A 21,067-nucleotide genomic window follows, 5' to 3' on the forward strand; every position below is an offset into this window, starting at 1 on the left:
AACGTGCAGAAAAGCAAATTAATCATCGTCCTTGTGCATTTGTTGAAATTTTATTTTTAAAAGAGGTTTCCTTAAACCTCCTCTGAATAAATATTTGCTTTGCATAAGAACTTTCTTTAGGTTAAAGAAAAAAATCATCTATTTCTGGACACTAATCAGCCACAGTAGTGCGTAAAAACTTCACAAGGCTTTTCCCTCCCCCCTTGATTCTTTGAATTTATAGCCCCTGCTTTAATGTGTAGATGCCAACTTTGTTTTTATTTGCCTGACCCCAATATACCCATTCGCCTGAAAATCTCCAGTTTGATTTCAATATCTCAATAGAAAAAGATTATGCTATTTTCTAAAAGGCTTACATAAATAATAGCTTGCAGCTTTATGTGCCAGCTAAAGGCAACACATTAGCACAACTACTTGTAAATTTTAAGTCTTGTATGTTTGACCACCTGTCTTCACAGAGTTCACAGCTGTCCTTTGTTAAACCGTCTTGTTAACCTTACTTCCTTGCTGACATGTTTTTTAACAGAACTGTGTAGATTTAACCCTTATTTCTAATGTGCGACTTTGATTCACGTAGAGTTGATAAAGCATTAACGAAACCTCTGTTAACTAAACTTACTTAAAGAATATAATCACATTCTTATGCTGTCTTTCTTCTCTCTATATTTTTAAATCTACAGAATCCTTTGGTAAGTGCTTAGCTCTAAAGCACACATCACCCCCCACTAATTTCCATGTTTCCAACAACTATTAAAATGCATGGCATGCATTTTACTAACAGAGAGTTTAGGTTCAGGGCTACTACTAGAGGCACATACACTCTTCCCTCACCCCACGGTGTCCAAGTGTCCCACCACTGCCAGCTATAGTATCACCTTTATCTGGAGATTATAACTACCAAACCTTAACTTAGTATTGTCATATACTGACCTGGTTAATGATCTGTCCTCACATGTTTGTTACTCACTGACCCACCACTTACTCACTTATCGTTTTAACACCAGCACAGTAGGTATGGACATTTTAAGAATTTTAGAGAGTTGACCAGCTCTGCTTAGTTCAGGTGAAGCAAAGGAATCTCAGGTTGTTTAGATACAGTATGTCTGCTCTCAGTCTCATACACAAAGTCCTCAAAGTCTTTCCCTTCAGTAGATGATCTTCAGAAGCTATTGCCACTTCCAAAATGGCACCTCCCCGTGGTACATCAATGTACAAGTTCTTCTCTCTGAACTATGATTTTTCTATGATGAATCCTGTCTTTCTTTGCCAGTAGAGTACAGAACAATTCGTATTCTCCATCTCTCTCTCTCTCTCTCTCTCTCTCTCTCTCTCTCTCTCTCTCTCTCTCTCTCTCTCTCCTTTCTCTTTCCTCTAGTACCTTTATTTTTACGTGCCCTGTTAAATCTAATTTGATTCTTCTTCCAAAGCCCCCAGCCTCTATCTACTCGTACTAATGCTTCTTCTTTCTAATCTTATTTGCATTCATATTATCCACCCAGGTGGTACACCAATAAGAGGTAAGAGTGCTGAACTGACGTTCACAGAATGAAAATAATACAAATTCATTCTTGCTGTCAACCCATCCATTCACTTGAATCACCTCCATTTCTGTCCTGTTTACCAAGACCAAATCCCATTACGTTCATATGGACCTTCCTTCTTATTTGTCCTGTTTCATTGACTAAATTTGTATTCCATTTTTCTTTGTCTATGCTTTATTTACTCCTTTGTATTCTGGTTTCAAGAGCCTGTTTAGCTCAGTTGTGATATGCTTGCCCTGGCTCAAATAAGCATATCCAATGACAATTCTTTTTTAAACTATATTTTTTCCGTTCACTTTTGTTTTCTTTTTGGCCATAGCGAATCATGTGTCCCTCTTTTTGTCCAACTAAAACAACCAAGCATTTTTCCCCTTAGCTGTTCTTGTTCAGCACTAAAAAAAATATGCACAGATGCTGTGGAATCACGCAGGCATGCTGAAGACAACATTGCCTCTCCTCTGCTTTTTTCTCCCAAAGAATTCTTTCTATCTTTGCAAACTATTTTTTTCCATTTCTTCTATTTGCTTTCCTCTCCTGTACCTCTACAAAAAAGCCCAAACAACCACTTTTTTGATAAAGTTTCTACGGTGCTTTTTTTTCTCTTTCACCTATTTTTCTTACTTTTCTTGGGTTTGGAGACTATTTTACTTTTTGACTTTTTTTCTTCAGGGTTTGAGGAAGGCAAACAGTAGAGTCTGGCGAGGACCCGATTGGCTCATTTTTGCCATGTGTGATGAAGCTGGAGAGTTGTTGATGCATAAAGCCATTTTTCCCTGGGTCATGTGACACCACACTGCTGATCCCATTGGTGGATTTTTATGGGTGTCTTTTGTAGCTTTCACAAGCTAAAGCAGTGGTTGGTTACTTTCTTGTCGGCTCAGGTCGATATTTTGAATTTTGTCTTCTAATACAATTGCATTTTATTTTTCAGCTAAGGGTTGTCAGAAGGTTGTAAGTTGTGCCGACATACATTTCTTGCCAAGATTTGCATGTCAAAACTTTTGTTACAGAGGGTTATGTGTTGGTTTTGCCTTACATAATACTTCAATTAAAAAAATTCCACATATATGAGCAGCATTTTTTTTAATTTTTTGTATGGGCTGCATTTTTTGAAAATAACTTCACCTAGATGAAGTCCCAAATTATTTAGTTAGATGAATGTTACACTCGATCTGTGATTGAATATGCTAAAATTCATACCTAAATTTCTTTTTTTCAATTGTCCTCCCTTGTTATGCTGCTTTCTTATACTGTAAACCTTTTTTTGTTTGATCCATGTTTCCCTGAAGCAGTATCACTCATCCCCATATTGACCAGTCCAGTGAAATGTTGTATATTGAAGGGCTTGCCCCTATTCTTCTACGTGATTTTTTTTTTGACATTGGCGCTAGGATGAGTGTCTTTTTAGATGCTTTAACCTTAAAAGTAATCAGGCTTTTTTCTCTAAAGTTTTCATCAACAAGTTTACTGTTTCAGAGACAGAACATAACTTAGGTGTTTTTTTCTGTTCTTTATTTTAAATTTGTTTGACAATGTGTTATTTTATTTTCCCTTGTTGTTACTTTAGCCCTGTTAAGAGGAACAATATATATGTATTGCAATGTCTTGCATGATTACCATTTGCAGCTATACCTGACCTATAGTAGGGTCTCCATTTTACCTCAGCCAGTGGATCAGGCTGTGATAATGATGGGGGATATACTTTAAAATATAGAGTTTATGGGAACAGATGCACGGATGTAGCATTCCATTCACGCAGTTTATTGGATATTGTTGAATTACAACTTTCCTCAAACTGTCCAACTACTGAGGCTTGAGAGGACAAAGCAGAACTAGAATGAAGGGGGCTCTTGTTGGCCCTTTTGAGGTCAAACAACTTTTCTTTTTGCTTGTGAACTTCACGATGAACAACAGCATTTTAACCAAACATACTCCGTTACCCCGTTTGCTATTCCCAACCAGGAGCCCTCCAGATAGAGCAGAGCGAAGAGTCGGACCAGGGGAAGTATGAATGTGTGGCGACCAACAACGATGGAACCCGCTACTCTGCCCCAGCAAATCTATATGTCAGAGGTAGGAAACATGTTGACAGCACTGGCATGCTTCTTTCAAATATTATATTAACTTTCTCTTTAAAATTCATGAGGAACCTTTAAATTAGCCAATAAAGTCTACTGGGGCCATATCCTGTGAGGCCATTGTAAGTATGCTTTGCTTTTGATGTTTTGGTTCTTTTTTTTTGCACTTAACTTACCTGCACTGATTTGAACCTGCAATATCTGCTCTGTTGTGTGTTTCTGGTCCTTTCTGTTGATAATCCTGATTCTAACACCAATGACTAGACTGCTTGCTGTGTTTATCTACTAATTGCCTTTCAAACCTGACTGTCGGAGGTGGTAAAGGGTGGCCGGGCCCTCCTCCATCAGTCCAAACTATTTCCCCAGCAGTGAACAGATCCTCTCTGGCCTTTTTTCTCTCCCTATTGATCAACATTGGAAGGACATATTTGATCTTGCTAGTTTTACTGACAATGACTTAAAAAACAATTCAAGAGTTAAAACAGGTATGAAATAATTCAAATAGAGGGTATTTTAGTATCCTACTCCATATGTAAAATTAGCTTGTAAAACAGTGTTTTGTTGCCACACAGGGTTAGTAATATAGCCTATAGCTTCATGATTTTGGCAAATGCAAAAAATTACAGGTGGTGTAGCCGCAGTGTTTTGCTTTTCATAACCTTTTCCCATAGAGGCAGTGATCTTTCACTCTTTTAAAGTCACAAAATTGTGCTGCTGTTACTGCTTCTCACTTGTACTTGCACGCAGCATTTAAGGCTTCATTTGCTTTTATGTAAAAACCCACTGTTACTCTTCCAGTATTGTCTTTATTAAATTCTCTATAAATACATACGTGTATGTGTAGCAAATAGTAACATCATACACAATATATAATAAAGCAATATGCATTCATTTTTATTATCATTATAAGCTGACCACTTGGATTTGGCAGAATTTTTTTATTAAAAGTAAACACTCTCTTATTCAAAATATTTGAGCTCAGACAGGTCAAACTTTGGCTTTGTAATCTGGGTGCCAGGGAGATACAAGGGGCTCCCTGCACCTTGGAGACAGAAGGTCCTTCGAATTGTTTAAGTAGCATTTAAACACCTAAAACATGGCCTTTTTACTCTCTGTGTTTCCCTTGTTTTTCTCCTTTCCTTATTTCATTTTGTTCTGCATCAAATTTCCTACATCCCTCAGAGCTACGAGAAGGTTGGTGTGTTTTTACTTTTTGAACACAACACAAAACAGAAATAATTTTATTTGTTTGCCACAACAAAGTATTTGTTCTCTCTTTTTTTTTTTTTTTTTACTTCTATTGATATCATTTTTTATATTTGTCGCTCATTCAATGTTCATGTGCCCATTGAGAATGCCCCTGGTCCTTGTCAGAGTGCTTGCCTGTCTAACAGGTGGTGCATGTTTGCATCTTTGAGGTGGGGTGGTAGGGACGATATTTGCATCTGTGTGAGGGTCTATTTGCATGGTCCCCTCTTAACGCTTGAGCTAGTCATCCCCTTTCCCGTCAGTGTTCCTGCTTGGTTTCTCTGATGACTGACAACACAGCTGGTCAATGAGATTAGAAAATAAAAAACAAATAAAATGTTATTAATAAAATAAATTCTGTTTAGATAATAAAAGTAATATGACACACAACATCTATAATTTCTATGGGCTCCTGGAACTAAAGCTGCTGTTCTGCACAGATGCAACGCTGATCCAGCACTGAATCTCTCTCTCTTCATAGAGCATTTTAAAGCATAACGCTCGCCAAAATGCAACCTAGGGTCTTTTTGTGAATGTACCCGAGTCAAACGTTAGTTTAAAAGCATATTTAGGACGGAATCGCCACTTTTAAGATTTACCGTATTTTCGTTTTTCATTCAAATGGCCTTTTGAATGGGAGTGCTAGGGGCACTTTTATGCTAGCCTCAAAATAGCTATTTTTAAAACACTAAGAAGGCTCGACACCTTAACGAAAGCATTGACAACATTGTTTGTGTACCCAGAGTTTACTAAAAACAAAGGTTTTGAGCAACTCACATTATCAGTTGTTGTTTACACTATCCGCCATTTTCCCAGTCAAAAATAGGCGATCTCCGAATACGAATGAACGGACTCCATAGGAGGAAATGACATTCTAATACGAGGCTCCTTTTTCAACTACAAGGTCAATATTGTGTTTCACTAACGACAAAACAACAAATTATCCGTGCATTTATATGGAACTAAGCTTTTGGAGCTTTCCATCTTTACTCTCCTCCCTCGACTATTTTTGACTGGCTCGATAGACGGCGACCGGAAGAACAACAGCTACAGTGAGTTGCTCAAACCTTTCTTTTTTGTAAACTCTGTGTACACAAACAATGTTCTCAATGCTTTCGTTAAGGTGTAGAGCCCCTGGTGATACTTCGAGCAAAGTTTCATGTTGTGTCGAGCCTTCTTAGTGTTTTAAAAATAGCTATTTTGAGGCTAGCAGAAAAGTGCCCCTAGCTCTCCCATTCATGCATTCGTGCATAAGCGATACTTTTAAAACGGTGCCTGTGCCTAAACTGTGCCTGAACCGACACTTAAGGATACTAAACAACAGTCGGCGACATTAAAGAACGCCTTCTTTATTGCTAAGGCCATGTGGTCAAAATTAAAGATTTAATAATAATGTAATAACTATAACTTATAACAATAACTTATTTCACCAGTAACTTGCTGTTGAACGACAAAAACAACCACCAGATGGGAAAAGGGTATTTTACAATAACTTTGAATGCACCACGAGGCTACTTGTTTCAAGTGAACACCGTCTGTGTTGTTTTTCCGACAACGGCAGCTGTTGCGCTGCAGAGCAGACTGTTACGTCCCAGTGTTGGAATCCTCTACAGTGAAATACAGTCACACTTTACACTGTTTAACATTCGCTGTCAGCATTTTAACCCTGTTTAATCCAGCTGCTAGCTAAAGGTAGGCTAACGTTACCTGCTGTCGAGTGTAGTGTAAAGTCAGGCACTGAAAATTTCTCTCTTTTTCAGTCTCGTTACTACCGTTTACGTCGGCACCGGTGCCCTATTGGCACCGCGTTTCAGTACCCAACCCAAATTTTAAGCATCACTACACCTCAATTTTCCCTGTGGTGCTCTCCTCAATTGAAGTTTCTCAGAAATAAAAAATATGTTAAAGCAAAATCCATCCTTTGTTGTAATTGGCACTAGAGTCAAGCACCAAGCTGTAAAAACAACCTTGCCCTCTGAGATTATACACTTCCTCTGAAAAGGATGTTCAGGACGTCATGAAACAATGATGTATTTAGAGCGTTATCCACGAGACTTAACATATGTAATAATATTCAAATGAGCAGGATAATATTATGTCTGTGGGGAACGTGATCCAATTGGATATTAATTAAATATTGAGTGAGAGAAACGTTCTATTTAATAATGCAAGCAGTTCCCCTAGATTTCCTCTCTGGAGAGCTGCAGTCTGCTAAACAGAACGGGCTTTGTGAATTAGTAGCGAGCATCAGGAAGCATGTGTCGATGTTGAAGTCATATATACTGTACCTGCACAAATAACTAGTTTAGAGTCACAGGGACTATACAGTTTGTTTATAAAGCAGGGTCAATTAACGGGCAATAAATACAAGTGTTAGAAATGAATACAAATTCCTTAACAGCTTTCAAGGTTCACTAAAGAATAAGTAATCTAACCCAAGTTAACAGTAATCAATGTTGAATAGCATGAGCAGTAACACTGACTTTACTTTTAATTTCAATCCTCCCTAAATGTTTTATAACAATACCTCAATCCCTGTCTGTTTCCCTTGTACGTAAGCCCCTTAGTTATATCATCTACCTATTCTTAAACATTTGTGTATACAAATCCTCACAGTAAAACACAGGGATTGTCTTATTTTGTTCTGTCCATTCATTTACCCTTTGTCCTAAGATGGTTTTCCCAGGACGTGCTCACCACATTTACAACAATGTAGCACTACCAGACTAACCCTTCCATTACACTGTGTGCTACCACGTCTTCCTTCTGACCCCATTACAGCTTATGTTGCCCCTGCAGCCCTCTCCCCCCCGACCCGACTCCCTTACATGGTTGCCTCACAAAGTCACCTATTGTTCTTGTATGCATGACAGACTCTCGCTCCCCTCCAAAAGGCCTTGAAGCCGTCCATGTGCATTATGAATGTTATACATTTAAGTTAACTTAAAAGTGTAACCTTTTCTTTGAAGTTTTAGCCTTTTGAGAATATTTTTTGGGAATGTGTATCTGCTAGAGCTGTCAAATTATGTTTTTTTTTTTATTTTTCTTACTGTAGGTAATCAGAATTCTTTACTTGATTATATTTTGAAATTACATGAAAAACACTTTGTTTAGCGTCAGAAAAACTAAGAAACAAGGGTACCACTAACCTAATATCGCCAATGGCAGTTCTCTGCATCTTTTTTTAATGGGCTGCAAAATGATGACTTTGTGTACTGCACATAAATCATGAAAACAATTTAAGTAGTTGAAAAAGGTTCTATCAGTGATATTTCCTAGAAATGCATCTGTCTTGGAGCTTCTCACCTCCTCCTTGACATGTTCCTAGGTAAAGGTAAAGTTCCATTTCTGAACTTTCAATCTCAATAAGCCCTCTCAGCCCTTTATCTGAAATGGACTGAGGCCTGCAGTCCTGTTAAAATAATTTGAATTAGCATCAGTTAATATTCTTGATTTCAATTCATTCACAGGCTTGACTGATTTCTACAATCATAGAATGTAGTGTAGCGAGACATGTTAATGCTTTAAGCGCCAGCATAATTGGACCACTTGTGATAAGCTAGAGACCTCTCATTCGTCATGGAATTCACCAGCATAAAGAAAGAATGCATAACTTTACTTTCATCCTCTGAGCTGTCTGGCAGAGTTCTAAAGTCTAAAGCCACTTTTAAAAGTAAAGGCAGGACAGGGGAAACATTTTTAGGGTGATTGTGTTATCACTCTAAACTTGATCCCAAGGTGTGCACCACATTTGACAGCCCTAGTACTACTTTTGACTGAGCCTGAAAAGAAAAACATCACTCCCCTTTGATGCGACTTCTCGGGAGCATTATCTGTTTGTGTGATGTGAGAATGTGATGAGGCACATTATCTCACATCAGCTGGAAATACGCAGCCTGAAAGTTGTTTCTTTACATACAACTGTGGAGTGCTGTCAACTCTCCAGCCCTTTGTGCAGTTCTGTGTGTTTGTACCGACGGTGAGACCGTATTTTGTGCATGGCGTTCGTGTTGTTCATTCACCACTGAAATCTCTAAGTTTTGGATAAAATGCCTCAACCAATCATAAATTACCTATCTAGAAACAGATTTCATTTATATGCAACAATTACACCTTTGACATTAATAATTTCATTATTATATTACGTATAAATGTGTTAAATGATCAGACTGTTTTCTTTTGGCAACAATTTGGGGAGAATGCAGAACATTTTTCTATAAATGTATTCAGTTGTTCCATTTTCTGCTGGGTTTTCACACCATGTTTTGTTTTTTACAGTACGCCGAGTGCCTCCACGGTTCTCCATTCCACCTACAGACAATGAGATCATGCCAGGCGGCAGTGTCAATATCACATGTGTGGCAGTGGGCTCTCCCATGCCATATGTCAAGTGGATGCTGGGTGCTGAAGACCTTACGCCAGAGGACGACATGCCCATTGGACGGAACGTCTTGGAGCTCACAGACGTCCGACAGTCGGCCAACTACACCTGCGTGGCCATGTCAACCCTGGGGGTGATAGAGGCTGTGGCACAGATAACGGTGAAAGGTAAAGCTGCTCCTTCTTTATAACCAAAGGCTGAAATATTTCTCTTTCTCTCTCTCTCTCTATATATATATATATATATATATATATATATATATATCAATTTGCAGCTACTTTATGTTAGAAATACATATCCAAGCAGAGACTACTGGCAATGCTTTAAAGAAAGTTGTTTACCTCTCACTGCTACGATAAGTCATCTGTAGAGGATTCCTTAAAGCTTTAGACAAGCTCTGGCACAGCCTCAGTGCATTAGATGCCAGATTGAGAATATAGTGAAGTGCTTATCTCTCAGCTGGAGAGAGAGCCACAAGCACACCATTTCAGTTAGCAAGCAGTGGAGGAGGGGGCGTGAAGGGGGGTGTGAAACGTAGTGAGTATTGTTCGGTGTCCTCTGTACATGTAGGCATGGTACTTATCTGAGTGTAATCATATCTACACAGCAGCGTACCAGAAAGATATCCCAGATTGGTGTCGCCGTGTTCACGTGCACACAAGGGACAGACTCACGTACACACACTCAGCTTTGTTTTTCCTAGACATAACATAGAGATATTAGTCACAATATAACAGTCTGGCAGCAAGCTCCCCCAGAAGCACACTTCAGATGGCATATAAAGACAATCTATTGCCCTGATATCCTTTGCCATGTGCCACGGTGTGGGGAATTAAAGCAATAAATTCACCTGTTCAATTATTAAAGTGAACATTTCTTGCATGGATTTTGTAACTGTAAAAGTCTAAATAAACCATGGAAGAAAAAAAAAATTATTAAAGTGATAAACACTCGGAAATCTGAGATTAACGACAACAGCACTCTCACGCACGCTGCTGATCACGGAGTATGCAAGTCTTTAATCTCACGTTAGTTCATATGCAACAACTAGAAAATGAAATAATATTAAGACGATCCAGCCACTTAGTAGAGAGCACACGACATATGAGTCTCTTATGACTCCAGATACACTGTATATCATTAGTATCAGGTGCAATGAGCTAGGAAATGAATGTAATCAACATAATTCAACCATCTACAAATTAAAAAAATAAAGTCTCTATGGCCCATAACATAAAATAAATTACTCTACAGGGGTATAACTTTGCTGCATACTTTGCATTTCTGTTAATATTTATGAAATGATTATCATCACAGCATTGCCCAAGGCTCCCGGCATTCCTGTGGTGACAGAGCGCACAGCCACCAGCATAACATTGACCTGGGACTCTGGCAATCCTGAACCAGTGTCCTACTACATCATCCAACACAAGTCCAAGTACTCAGAGGACTCGTACAAGGAGATCGATGGCGTAGCCACCACTCGGTACAGCGTGGGAGGCCTCAGCCCGTACTCGGACTACGAGTTTCGCGTGGTGGCGGTGAACAACATCGGGCGAGGGCCACACAGCGAGAGCATCGAGGCCAAAACAGCAGAGCAGGCACCCAGCACGGCACCAAGGCAAGTCAGAGGCCACATGCTGAGCACCACCACGGCTGTCATCCACTGGGATGACCCGGAGGAAGCTAACGGGCAGATCATGGGCTACCGAGTCTACTACACCATGGACTCCACCCAGCATGTCAACGTCTGGGAGAAGCAGATTGTTCGGGGGTCCAACTTTGTCACCATCCAGGGCCTCATCCCCAATAAGACCTACTACATCAAGGTTTTGGCCTACACCTCAGTAGGTGATGGACCTCTTTCCGCAGACCTTCAAATCATTGCTAAGACGGGAGGTGAGCATGGCTTGTTTTTGTTGTTAGAGAATCTATCAGTCTAAAACAAAGTCAGAGTTTCACAAAGGCTCAGACTCCACAATTAAACTCGGAGTGTCACAAACATTTTTGAAGCCACGTCATTTTAGTCACAGATCCTCATTAGTGGTTTACAGTTCTAAACACACGAACATCTTTAGGCTGTCAGAAAAAACTTCAAATTGGCTTTCTCAAGTGGGAAAAATTGTTCAGAAATCGTATCAGAAAACTAAGAATAAGAAATTCAAATGCTCAGCTGTTTATTTCTAATGAAAATGTTTTTGAAGTAACCATGCACTATGTACTGTACTAATTTGTCTGTAACGACTGTCTCCTGAAATACAATGTGGCTCTTGTAGCAATAACTCTCACCACAAAGTGGCATCTGTGCCAGTATGACTGTAATGATAATGAATAGTGCAAGATGTGAAGAGTAATGAATTCATCTCTTCATTCCAATTGCAGTTCCCTCCCAACCAACCGACTTCAAAGGAGAAGCCAAATCAGAAACAAGTATTTTACTTTCATGGATCGCCCCGGCACAGACTGGACAGGAAAATCAAATCACAGGATATGAACTTATGTACAGGAAGAGGGATGATAAAGAGGAGGTAATTATTTCCTGACTTGACCCATTTTGGCCATTAAAAGTCTGTTATAATAAACAAAATACTCTGAATCACATACTAACTAATTACTGAGTAGTGGTTTAATTGTGTGATGCAACCATGCATTTTTTTTTATGTAGTGTCATGAAATTACCATTTTCTCGTGCTTCCCCAATATATCAATACCAACCTCAATAGCATTAATTAATAAGTCATACATATTTACACAATCCCAGACATGCAGGATTAAATTGGTCTATTTTAAAATGTGTCTCTACATTAAAGTACAATACAGTTAAAACAAATGGGTATATTTTCTTATGTAACAAAAACAGGGGATAATTTACTAATCCACTGTTGTTTAAATGTATATTAACAATATGATAATTAGTTATGAACAGCTTGTAATTAATACTTTTTTTTATTTGGAACTCCCCATCTTTATTTAAAAACTGACAACATGAAACTTCCTCCACAGAAACGTATCAGCTTTGAGCCGACAACAACATACCTGCTGAAGGACTTGAAGCCCTTCACTACTTATACTTTCCGGCTGGCTGCCCGTAGTAAACATGGAGTTGGAGCTTACACCAATGAGATCTCTGCAGAAACTCCACAGACACGTAGGTCTTCCTCCTTATCTAACTGACTTTAAACTATTTGGGAAGGAACACATTTTCAAATGCATTCCAATTTTAAGCGTGCAGCAAAATCCAAACAGTGACAAGAATGTCAGGAAGGTCCTGAGCACAGATAAAGCAAATCCGATTTTAGAAGGGTTAATGCATTTGAAAAGATGTAAACATTTGAAATAGTAAATAAGTGTTACCTGACCATGCAGTTTTCCCTTTGAAAAGGTTGCATGGACAGTGTACCAAGGCTTTCCTGTGAAGTCAGGAGACAAGGTTCCAAAAACTACAAATCCCCACCTTTGTTGTGCAAATACAGTCTTGTTTGAAATTAATGATGAAGCCTTGCATTATTTATATGAATGCCCAAATCTGTGTAACCCAACTGCTTTGTGACAGGGAATTTCAGGAAGCCTTGTCTCTTGACCTTGCATGTTGGCCCAAAATAAAAGAGAAGACAATTACCGAGACTGAGCTTTCTATATAGCTACACTGCCAAGAACCACTTGGGATTTTCCCATTTTCGGCATTGACGTTTATACTCAATTTAAATCAGAATCAATAAAGTTGTGGAGTAATGATATAATAGAAAGCTCAAAGCACGTATTGCGTCTGTATTTAGGGATATTTCCACCCAAAAGACCCCAGATTTATGAAACAGGTCAAAATTGAAAAATTGGATTCTGTTACATAATTAAACAAAATTTAACTAAAATAAAAAAAGCTTGTTTTTTTGATTATCAGTAAGAGAATTCCCCTCAAGCGATAAGTGAAAGAACACTGAACGGTTTGACTTTGCACATAAATCTGTGGTCTCTGAAAGAGAAGGGCAGGGATCAGGTGGGTATAAAAGCTCAAACTCTGCCCAGATGTATGTTCTGAAGTAAATGATGGAGTAAAGCAAAAAGTGCATGCCAATGTTATCAGAATCTAATAAATCAGTCATGTCTCCTTGGGAAGTTCTCTGTTGTACAATCAGGCTTTTACCACAAACCAACAGGCTTCGGAAAGGTTGGTGACAAATGCAACATTTTCTATTTTAAATAGTTAAAGCATCAACCTTTATGTTTTTGGATTGATGGTAACTGCTTGCCAAATTTGTATAAGTTATTACTACATTTATTTTGGAGTGGTTAATTAAATTATTTCTGAAGTACTCAAATATGTTTAGGTTTTCATTTTAGAATTAAAAGGATCTAAAATTTAGGATATATGATTTTTGTTCCCCTTTTTTATAATTTAATTTTTCCATGATAAAGGTAGGTTACATATGTTAAAGCTGTCCTTTTTCCAATCAACACCTTCCATTCATCATCAGTGTATACACGTTTGTGTTGGTCTTAGTCTTTTGGTTTGTCTTTATTTGTGATGTTTTATTGATTTAAAATACTTTTTTTATTTTCCCACATAAGTCCTTGTGCTTTTCTTCTCATTTTGTGTCATTTTATTTTTCCCTTCTTTTTTCCTTTGTTTGGTCAATTCTACCATCATCACCCTAAACAAACCAAAAACTGACACTCCTTTAAAAAAAAAAAAAATATCAATGAACGGCCTGACCGAACTAAAACCCTTCACCTGCACCAAAACCAACTCACCAAGCAGAACCCTCGGGCCCCCCTCAGGAAGTCAAGTGCTATAGCCCCAGCTCCACCAACATCCTGGTAAGTTGGCGGCCACCACCAATGGAATTACAAAATGGGATCATAACGCAATACACCATCCAGTATGCTGTGACTGAAGGGGAGGATTCTACTGCTCATCAAATCTCCAGCATCCCTCCAGAAAGCTCTCAGTATCTTTTGGAAAACCTGGAAAAATGGACAGAGTACCGTGTGACAGTCACTGCTCACACAGATGTCGGGGCAGGACCTGAAAGCCTGCCACAGCTCATCCGCACAGAGGAGGATGGTATGTGTTCGCTAAAACAAAGCTTCAGCTGCAAATCAAGTCTACCCCTCTTAACCTACCCCGTCAAATACTAACAACCTCGCCTATATTTACAATTCCCTCTTCTTTTCTACCCCCTGTGTCTGCTTCTACTAAAAGTGACTGTTGCTACCTGATACGTTTAGCCCCATTTTGGACTGTGCACTTTTTCACCCAAACAAACTGTGACTCACTTTTCGAAAAAGCACCTTTTTTGGGGGCTTTTTCCCCCCCTACGCTGCTCAATTTCAACATATGGTATGGCATTTTCAACTGCAGGCCTCCAACTTCCAGTCCCAACTGCCTTTTTTGAAATATTTTGAATGGCAGCATTTTTGTCTAACTCACATTTTAGGAACTTGGCAAAAGGACAAGTTCTGGACAGTGGGAAAAACAAAAGGTGGAAGAATTTTTTGAAGGCCATTTTTTTTATATTTTTTCTCCCCTCATGTGATAATCATTTTTTTATTCATTTTTTTCCTCGTACCATAGCCAAAATTCTTGTAGTGCTTCAAGCATTTGAAACACTTGAAGCCCCACTTTGGCTCCACTTTTCTATTTTGGCAAAACACATTTTTATTCCATGTTTTAAAAATCCACTCTACCCATTTTTAATGTTTCAAGATTAGGTCAGTTGTCAGACCTGTTTTTGCTGTTGTTTTTTCCCCCTTACCATTGTTGAAATATTGATGTCATGCAGTGCTTGTTGCAGTTTGCTGCACTTTTGTGATTTTTTTTGTCACTGCAGCATTTTCCGCTACGACTTTTGGGCAAGATTTAAAAAGAGGGTGAGGGGGTATAAGTTTGACCTTTTTTCTTCTATCCCATGGTGTTCCTCCAGTTCCTAGCGGGCCACCTCGTAAAGTTGAGGTGGAGGCTGTCAACTCCTCATCAATTAAAGTGATCTGGCGTTCACCGATGCCCACCAAGCAGCACGGTCAGATCCGAGGGTACCAGGTGCACTATGTCAGGATGGTTAATGGGGAGCCCACAGGACAGCCAGTCATCAAGGACATCCTGATTGATGATGCCCAGGTACAACACCCTCCTCAGCCAGCCACTTCATCTCTCAGACACATAGTATCACTTTGTCTCTCAACTTTACACTCTTCAATTTGGAGTGGAAAAAAGCTCATTTTCATGAACTCAGTAAAATAGTGACTATTTAACCGTTTTGTCACTTACACGTCTATATATAATTATTGCTACATTTACTTTTTTTTATCAACAAACTAATTTGTTGGTTAGCTGCAGACAAACTGTGTGTATATTTTCTCACCAGTGATTAGTGTCCAGGCCTTATTTGTTGTCTCTTTTCTCTCCATATTCTTATATCATTATCAGTGGGAATATGATGATTCAACCGAACATGTGAGTAGTTTAACTTGGCAAAATTCCATACTTGTTTTCCCTTCCTGTCATCCTCTGCATGAATGGCATGTGTCTCAAGGTGTTAAGCATCAGCTTGAGTGCTATTTCAACTTCTTATGATATGAAGACAACTGCAGATGGAATCCTTGACTAACACTAATACTGACCTTTAAGGTTTGAATTCTATTAGTGTTTACTCATAAAGCTATTTGGTACACACACAAGAAACACTCTTTACCAAGTTATTTATTTACCAAAGCTTATCAACCCTATCCTTTTTCACTGAAGCGTGCTGAGAGAATGTGTCTGTTGTGTCTTTTGTGATGATTATGCTGACATCACATCCCACTTTCATCTCTCTAATTGCTTATATCTGCAAATCATCCAGTGAGTGTCCTGCAACTAAAGTCCTGCATCTTTACAGGAAATGATCATCACAGAACTGCAGGCTGAGACCACATATTCAGTTACTGTGGGAGCCTATACGACAAAGGGCGATGGTGCACGCAGCAAGCCCAAACTGATCACCACCACTGGCGCAGGTATTGTAACCATGACCTCTGACAAATATCATGTGGTTTTCTGCTAATAGACAGCATTTTCATATGAAACTGTTGTTCTGCTAAGCAGTGAAACTGCAGCCAATAAAGAGAAAAAAAGCTCTATGCAAAAGTTCTTGTCATCGAGTGTGTAAAGTGTAAATGCAGCTAATTGCCGTCTCATTTAGTGCAATAACTCTTACCCACTGGTGTGACACAGCATTTTTTAAATAATGAAAAATGTAGTGGGAGTGACAGGAAGACACCCTAATTCAGCTCTTTCCCTCACCTTTTTTGACCGTGTTAAACCACAGTAAAATTACTTAGTTGTACTCACAAACAGATAGGTCAACTGAGAATGAATGTCTACTACAAATATGATAAAATGGAAACATGGTTGTCTATATTTATAACAAGTTGTCCCTTTCTCCATTGGTACTGTCTTAGTTCCTGATAAACCTCGGCTAATGGTCAGTACAACCAACATGGGCACAGCTCTCCTCCAGTGGCATCCCCCAGCATTAACCCATGGTCCCCTGCAAGGCTATCGCCTCCGTTTTGGCCGCAAAGACGTGGACCCTCTGACTGTCATTGAGTTCCCTGAGCGAGAGAACCACTACACTACCAAAGAGATCCATAAGGGAGCCTCATATACTTTCCGCCTTTCCGCACGCAACAAGGTGGGCTTTGGTGAAGAAACAGTCAAAGAAGTCACCACAAATGAGGATGTCCCAAGCGGCTACCCTCAGAGCATTACAGCAGAGGGTGCCACCACCTCCACAATTCAGGTTAGCTGGCAACCTGTTTTGCTGGGAGAGCGAAACGGCCAAATAGTGAAATATGCTCTGCAGTATAAGGACATCAACAGCCCACGCAGTCCCTCAGAACTGTTCATCGCCGCCCCCGAATCAACAATCAACCTGGATGGCCTTAAGGCAGATACCACTTATGATATTAAAATGTGTGCCTTCACCAGCAAGGGCTCTGGTCCCTATAGCCCAAGTGTTCAATTCAGGACACAGCCTTTGGATCAAGGTAGGACCAGTCCCTGAACCTTTTTAGCTCTTTTCCTTTTAAAATCAACCTTTCCCTGCACAGCCCTTTCCACCCACAGCAGCTTCCTCTGAAAGCCTCAAATGGCAGAAGGTGACAAAGTATGGAATCAACCACAGGACTTTGGTATTAACATGTTGCCCTGCCCTTAGCCTCCCTAATCTAAGAGTGGTTTAAGAAACTCACATGGAGTAAGTATGTATGTCTCTTTGTGTCTCATCAGTCAAGCAAAGGTCAGTCATTAATTTAAGAGTTGGTGTTGTTAAGAAGGTAAGAGGACAGTGTTGAGTTCAGTGTAGTACTGATTTCAGCCTGGTTTTGAAGGGGACATTCTCAGGTAAGCACTGGTGTGGTACCACACCACAGATCGATACAAAATTGTGTTTTGTGTCTAAATCACCTGCTCCCACTTTCTTTTAGCAGTGTTTGCAAAAAATTTTCACGTGAGAGCTGCCATGAAGACATCAGTGTTGCTGACCTGGGAAATCCCAGACACCTACAACCCAGCTCAGCCTTTCACTGTGAGCACTGCCTAGATACATCTAACATTTGCATATGTATTGACGTACTCTACACATTACTATCATCCACAACCAAGGCTTCACATGAAACGTCAACTCATTCGCATACAGATCCTTTACGATAATGGGCAGAGTGTGGAGGTGGATGGGAAGCTAACACAGAAGCTAATCACGGGTCTTCAGCCTGAGACACAGTACTCCTTCCTCCTGACCAATCGTGGCAACAGTGCCGGAGGTTTGCAGCATCGAGTGTCCACCATGACGGCCCCAGACATTCTCCGCACCAAACCCTACCTGGTTGGCAAGACCAACTCAGACGGTATGGTGACTGTGGAGCTACCATCAGTGCAGACATCTGAGAAAGTAAGGTGAGTAGAGATGAACAAACTAAAGGTGATTTCTAATTAATTAAATACAATTAGGGATGCCCCTCTGACCGCGATGATTTGAATCATCAGTCGAGAAGCCCCAAGTCGACTCGCATTTTGTCAGACAATGTACTTTTTTTTTGTTGCTATGTCATTGTACACAGAGTAAAGGGCCGTCCACACCACAAACGATAACTATAACGATAACGATGTGAGCATTCACACTGATGAACTTTAACATTCTGTAAACATTTTCCTTCTCGCCTTTGTAAACCAGAAAATAAAACAGTTAACATGTGAACTGTAACACACGCATTTGTTCAACTCAAGGCGGTGGATCAAAGTATACCTATTAAAATCAGCAGCATCTCTCTCTCTCTCTCTCTCTCTCTCTGTGATGCTGAAAGGCACAGAGCACCTACATTTCAACTATTTTCTTATTCTTTTCCTTCATATTCTTATGATTAAGAATGAGAAAAGCTAAATCACGTTTTATTTATTTTTTCCAATGTGTCGTCTGCAGTTTATGACCACGAAAACTATTTACAGGTTTTTTTTTCACGTTGGTGCCTCCCAGAACTTGCCTGGGTCCAGACCTTTTAATTACGTATGCTATCAGACAATTTAAGCAAATTGGCTGGTTACCCCGGGGACGTGTTGAATGTGATGCCCTCTAAATTCGGATGGAATTTGATTGGCTGTTCATGTTTTTGACGGTAGTTGTTATAGTTGTGGTGTGGAGTCCGCCATCTGCTTGAGTAAGAACAATTTTTAAAACAATATATTTATCGTTAAAGTTCTTGGTGTGGGCAGAACTAAATGCTGGATAACAGCATGGCAGGCTGTACATTTTAACAAACCGAATCTTGTCTCAAAATTAGTCCTGACTCGACGCATCGACCTGGAATGTAGTCTCTAAGTTAGTGGGGGTGGCAGTAGCTCAGTCCGTAGGGAGTTAGGTTGGGAACCGGAGAGTCGCTGGTTGAAGTCCCAGTACGGACCAAAGTACAGAGTGTGGATTGGTAGCTGGAGAGATGCCAGTTCACCTCCTGAGCACTGCCAGGTGCTCTTGAGCTGGACCGACTGCTCAGGGTGCTCAGGTCCTGAGCGTGCGTGCGTGTGTGTGTGTGTGCGTGCGTGTGCGTGTGTGTGTATTTCAGGCCTGTGTGTAGTGATTTCTAACAAACAGAGTTTTAATTTTTAATTTCCCCACTGGGGATCAATAAACAGTATAATATTCTGATTCTGCCCTTGTAATTGGCAATTTGCATCAAGCATAATATGATTTGACTGTATAGCTCTGTTGTTGGATAGGTGACATTACTATCTTGCCGTGGAACATTCTCTGCCCATTATTATTATTTCTTACTGATGCATTATGAATAGAAATAAAGATAACTTGATTGCTGACCTTGTCACGGGTAATTCTTCCAAAACGTAGTCATTTTTATTCATCCCTACATTGCAGTGTAATATCCACTTCACCTCAGTCATTACACAGTGTAGCAGTCCAACTGATTTAAGCACACTCCTTTAAGCCCTATAAAGTCTCTTATAGCCTTTCAACAAAGTCCAGGGTTGTCAGAAGGCCAAGGAGCATATCCGATTTTAGACTGATGCTTCAAACCCATCTTTTTTTTGTTTTTATCTTGCTGGATGCGCTTGGCCCACGGTCTCCCATGCCAGAGCTTAAGCTAATTAGTTTCCCATTAGCCTGCCACACTGCCTTCCTGGCTAACGTTAGCTAGTGCAGTGCCCAACCAGGAAGCCCAGAAACTCTGGCAGAGGCCATTATCTCTCCTGCCACCCTGATGAAGGATGAAAATCCCTCTAATTCTCTATCTTTTCTGCATTCGCAGAGGTCTCCTAATTAGCCCACGGGGGGGGGGGGGTTCTGATAGGCATACTAACCTCTCTAATGGGGCTTACCCATTGCTAGTACCAGCTCTACTCGGCCCGGCCGCGGTGCCCCGTCCTCCATTTTCCATTGCAGATTTAGTACCGCCTCATGTGTGAGGTGATCGTGGCTGGTCGTCCTAGCAACGACGCAGGAAACTGACACACACAGAACGTCAAAGGTGTGTTGTTTTTGATTCTCGGCATGTGGCAGAAGACAAATTTTGTTTCAAAAGAAGCTGGAGGCAGCAAAAAAACAAACACCGCTGGCTAAACTATTTAAAAATGGCGGGTTTGTTCAGGACACTCCCGTCTGTTGCTAGCAATGATGACGCAGTGATTAGTGATGATTCTCTCTGACCAATCAGTAGTCTGCAGGTTTTCACGTCACCTTTTGGTATAGCCTCAGCTCGCTTGGAACCTCGACGGAGGTGATACTAAAAAAAGTACCAGGGACTTTTTTTCATAATGGAAAACCAAAAACGCGAGTAGAGTCGAGGCGAGTCGAGCAAGTACCAAGTAATGGAAAAACGCCATAATACAGGTCGGCATGGTGGAAACTGGGCAATGCTGTATTTGTTCTTCTTGTCATACAGGGTTTCGTTTGTCCAGGAAACAGTGGTCATTGACTTGCAAATATCACTTGTGAACACTTTTGAAATGTGGCTGTCTATGAAATGTTGACCTGTCTAGATTATTAATGTACTGTACTTTATATTTTATTTTCCAGGGGATATTACATTGTGGTAGTGCCTCTGAAGAAGCAGCGCACCGGCAAGTTTTTCAAACCCTGGGACAATCCCGATGAGATGAATTTGGAGGAGGTAACTTTAAAGGCTCAGCTTGTTAAAAATATGACATACAATTATTTTTCAAGTATCTAGTTATTGTACACAGCTTCTTAATATGGCCTACATAACTGTGTGCACATACCACACATTTCCTTTCTCAAAAATGGAAAAATAAGTTGAGGCTTTTAAGAGGGACAGAA

The 21,067-nt window shown here is 40.0% G+C and overlaps 1 protein-coding gene across 4 annotated transcripts in view; it reads left to right on the top strand.

The window, feature by feature from the left end:
• ptprda (protein tyrosine phosphatase receptor type Da) overlaps positions 1-21,067 on the top strand; it is a 132,328-nt gene that overhangs the window by 80,295 nt on the left and 30,966 nt on the right. For 2 of the 4 annotated variants that reach the window (XM_078275547.1, XM_078275549.1), the window contains exons 6-18: positions 3,504-3,614; positions 9,146-9,415; positions 10,566-11,147; positions 11,631-11,776; positions 12,252-12,396; positions 14,005-14,310; positions 15,170-15,363; positions 15,673-15,699; positions 16,124-16,241; positions 16,686-17,273; positions 17,712-17,812; positions 17,924-18,180; positions 20,807-20,900. In XM_078275547.1, coding sequence (XP_078131673.1) covers positions 3,504-3,614; positions 9,146-9,415; positions 10,566-11,147; positions 11,631-11,776; positions 12,252-12,396; positions 14,005-14,310; positions 15,170-15,363; positions 15,673-15,699; positions 16,124-16,241; positions 16,686-17,273; positions 17,712-17,812; positions 17,924-18,180; positions 20,807-20,900 — 2,939 coding nt within the window. The remainder of the gene's footprint in view (positions 1-3,503; positions 3,615-9,145; positions 9,416-10,565; positions 11,148-11,630; positions 11,777-12,251; positions 12,397-14,004; positions 14,311-15,169; positions 15,364-15,672; positions 15,700-16,123; positions 16,242-16,685; positions 17,274-17,711; positions 17,813-17,923; positions 18,181-20,806; positions 20,901-21,067) is intronic. The other 2 variants (XM_078275548.1, XM_078275550.1) reach the window with 1 other exon arrangement.

The sequence above is a fragment of the Sander vitreus genome, chromosome 19 (genome assembly GCF_031162955.1).
Source record: "Sander vitreus isolate 19-12246 chromosome 19, sanVit1, whole genome shotgun sequence".
Classification (NCBI taxonomy): Eukaryota; Metazoa; Chordata; class Actinopteri; order Perciformes; family Percidae; genus Sander; species Sander vitreus.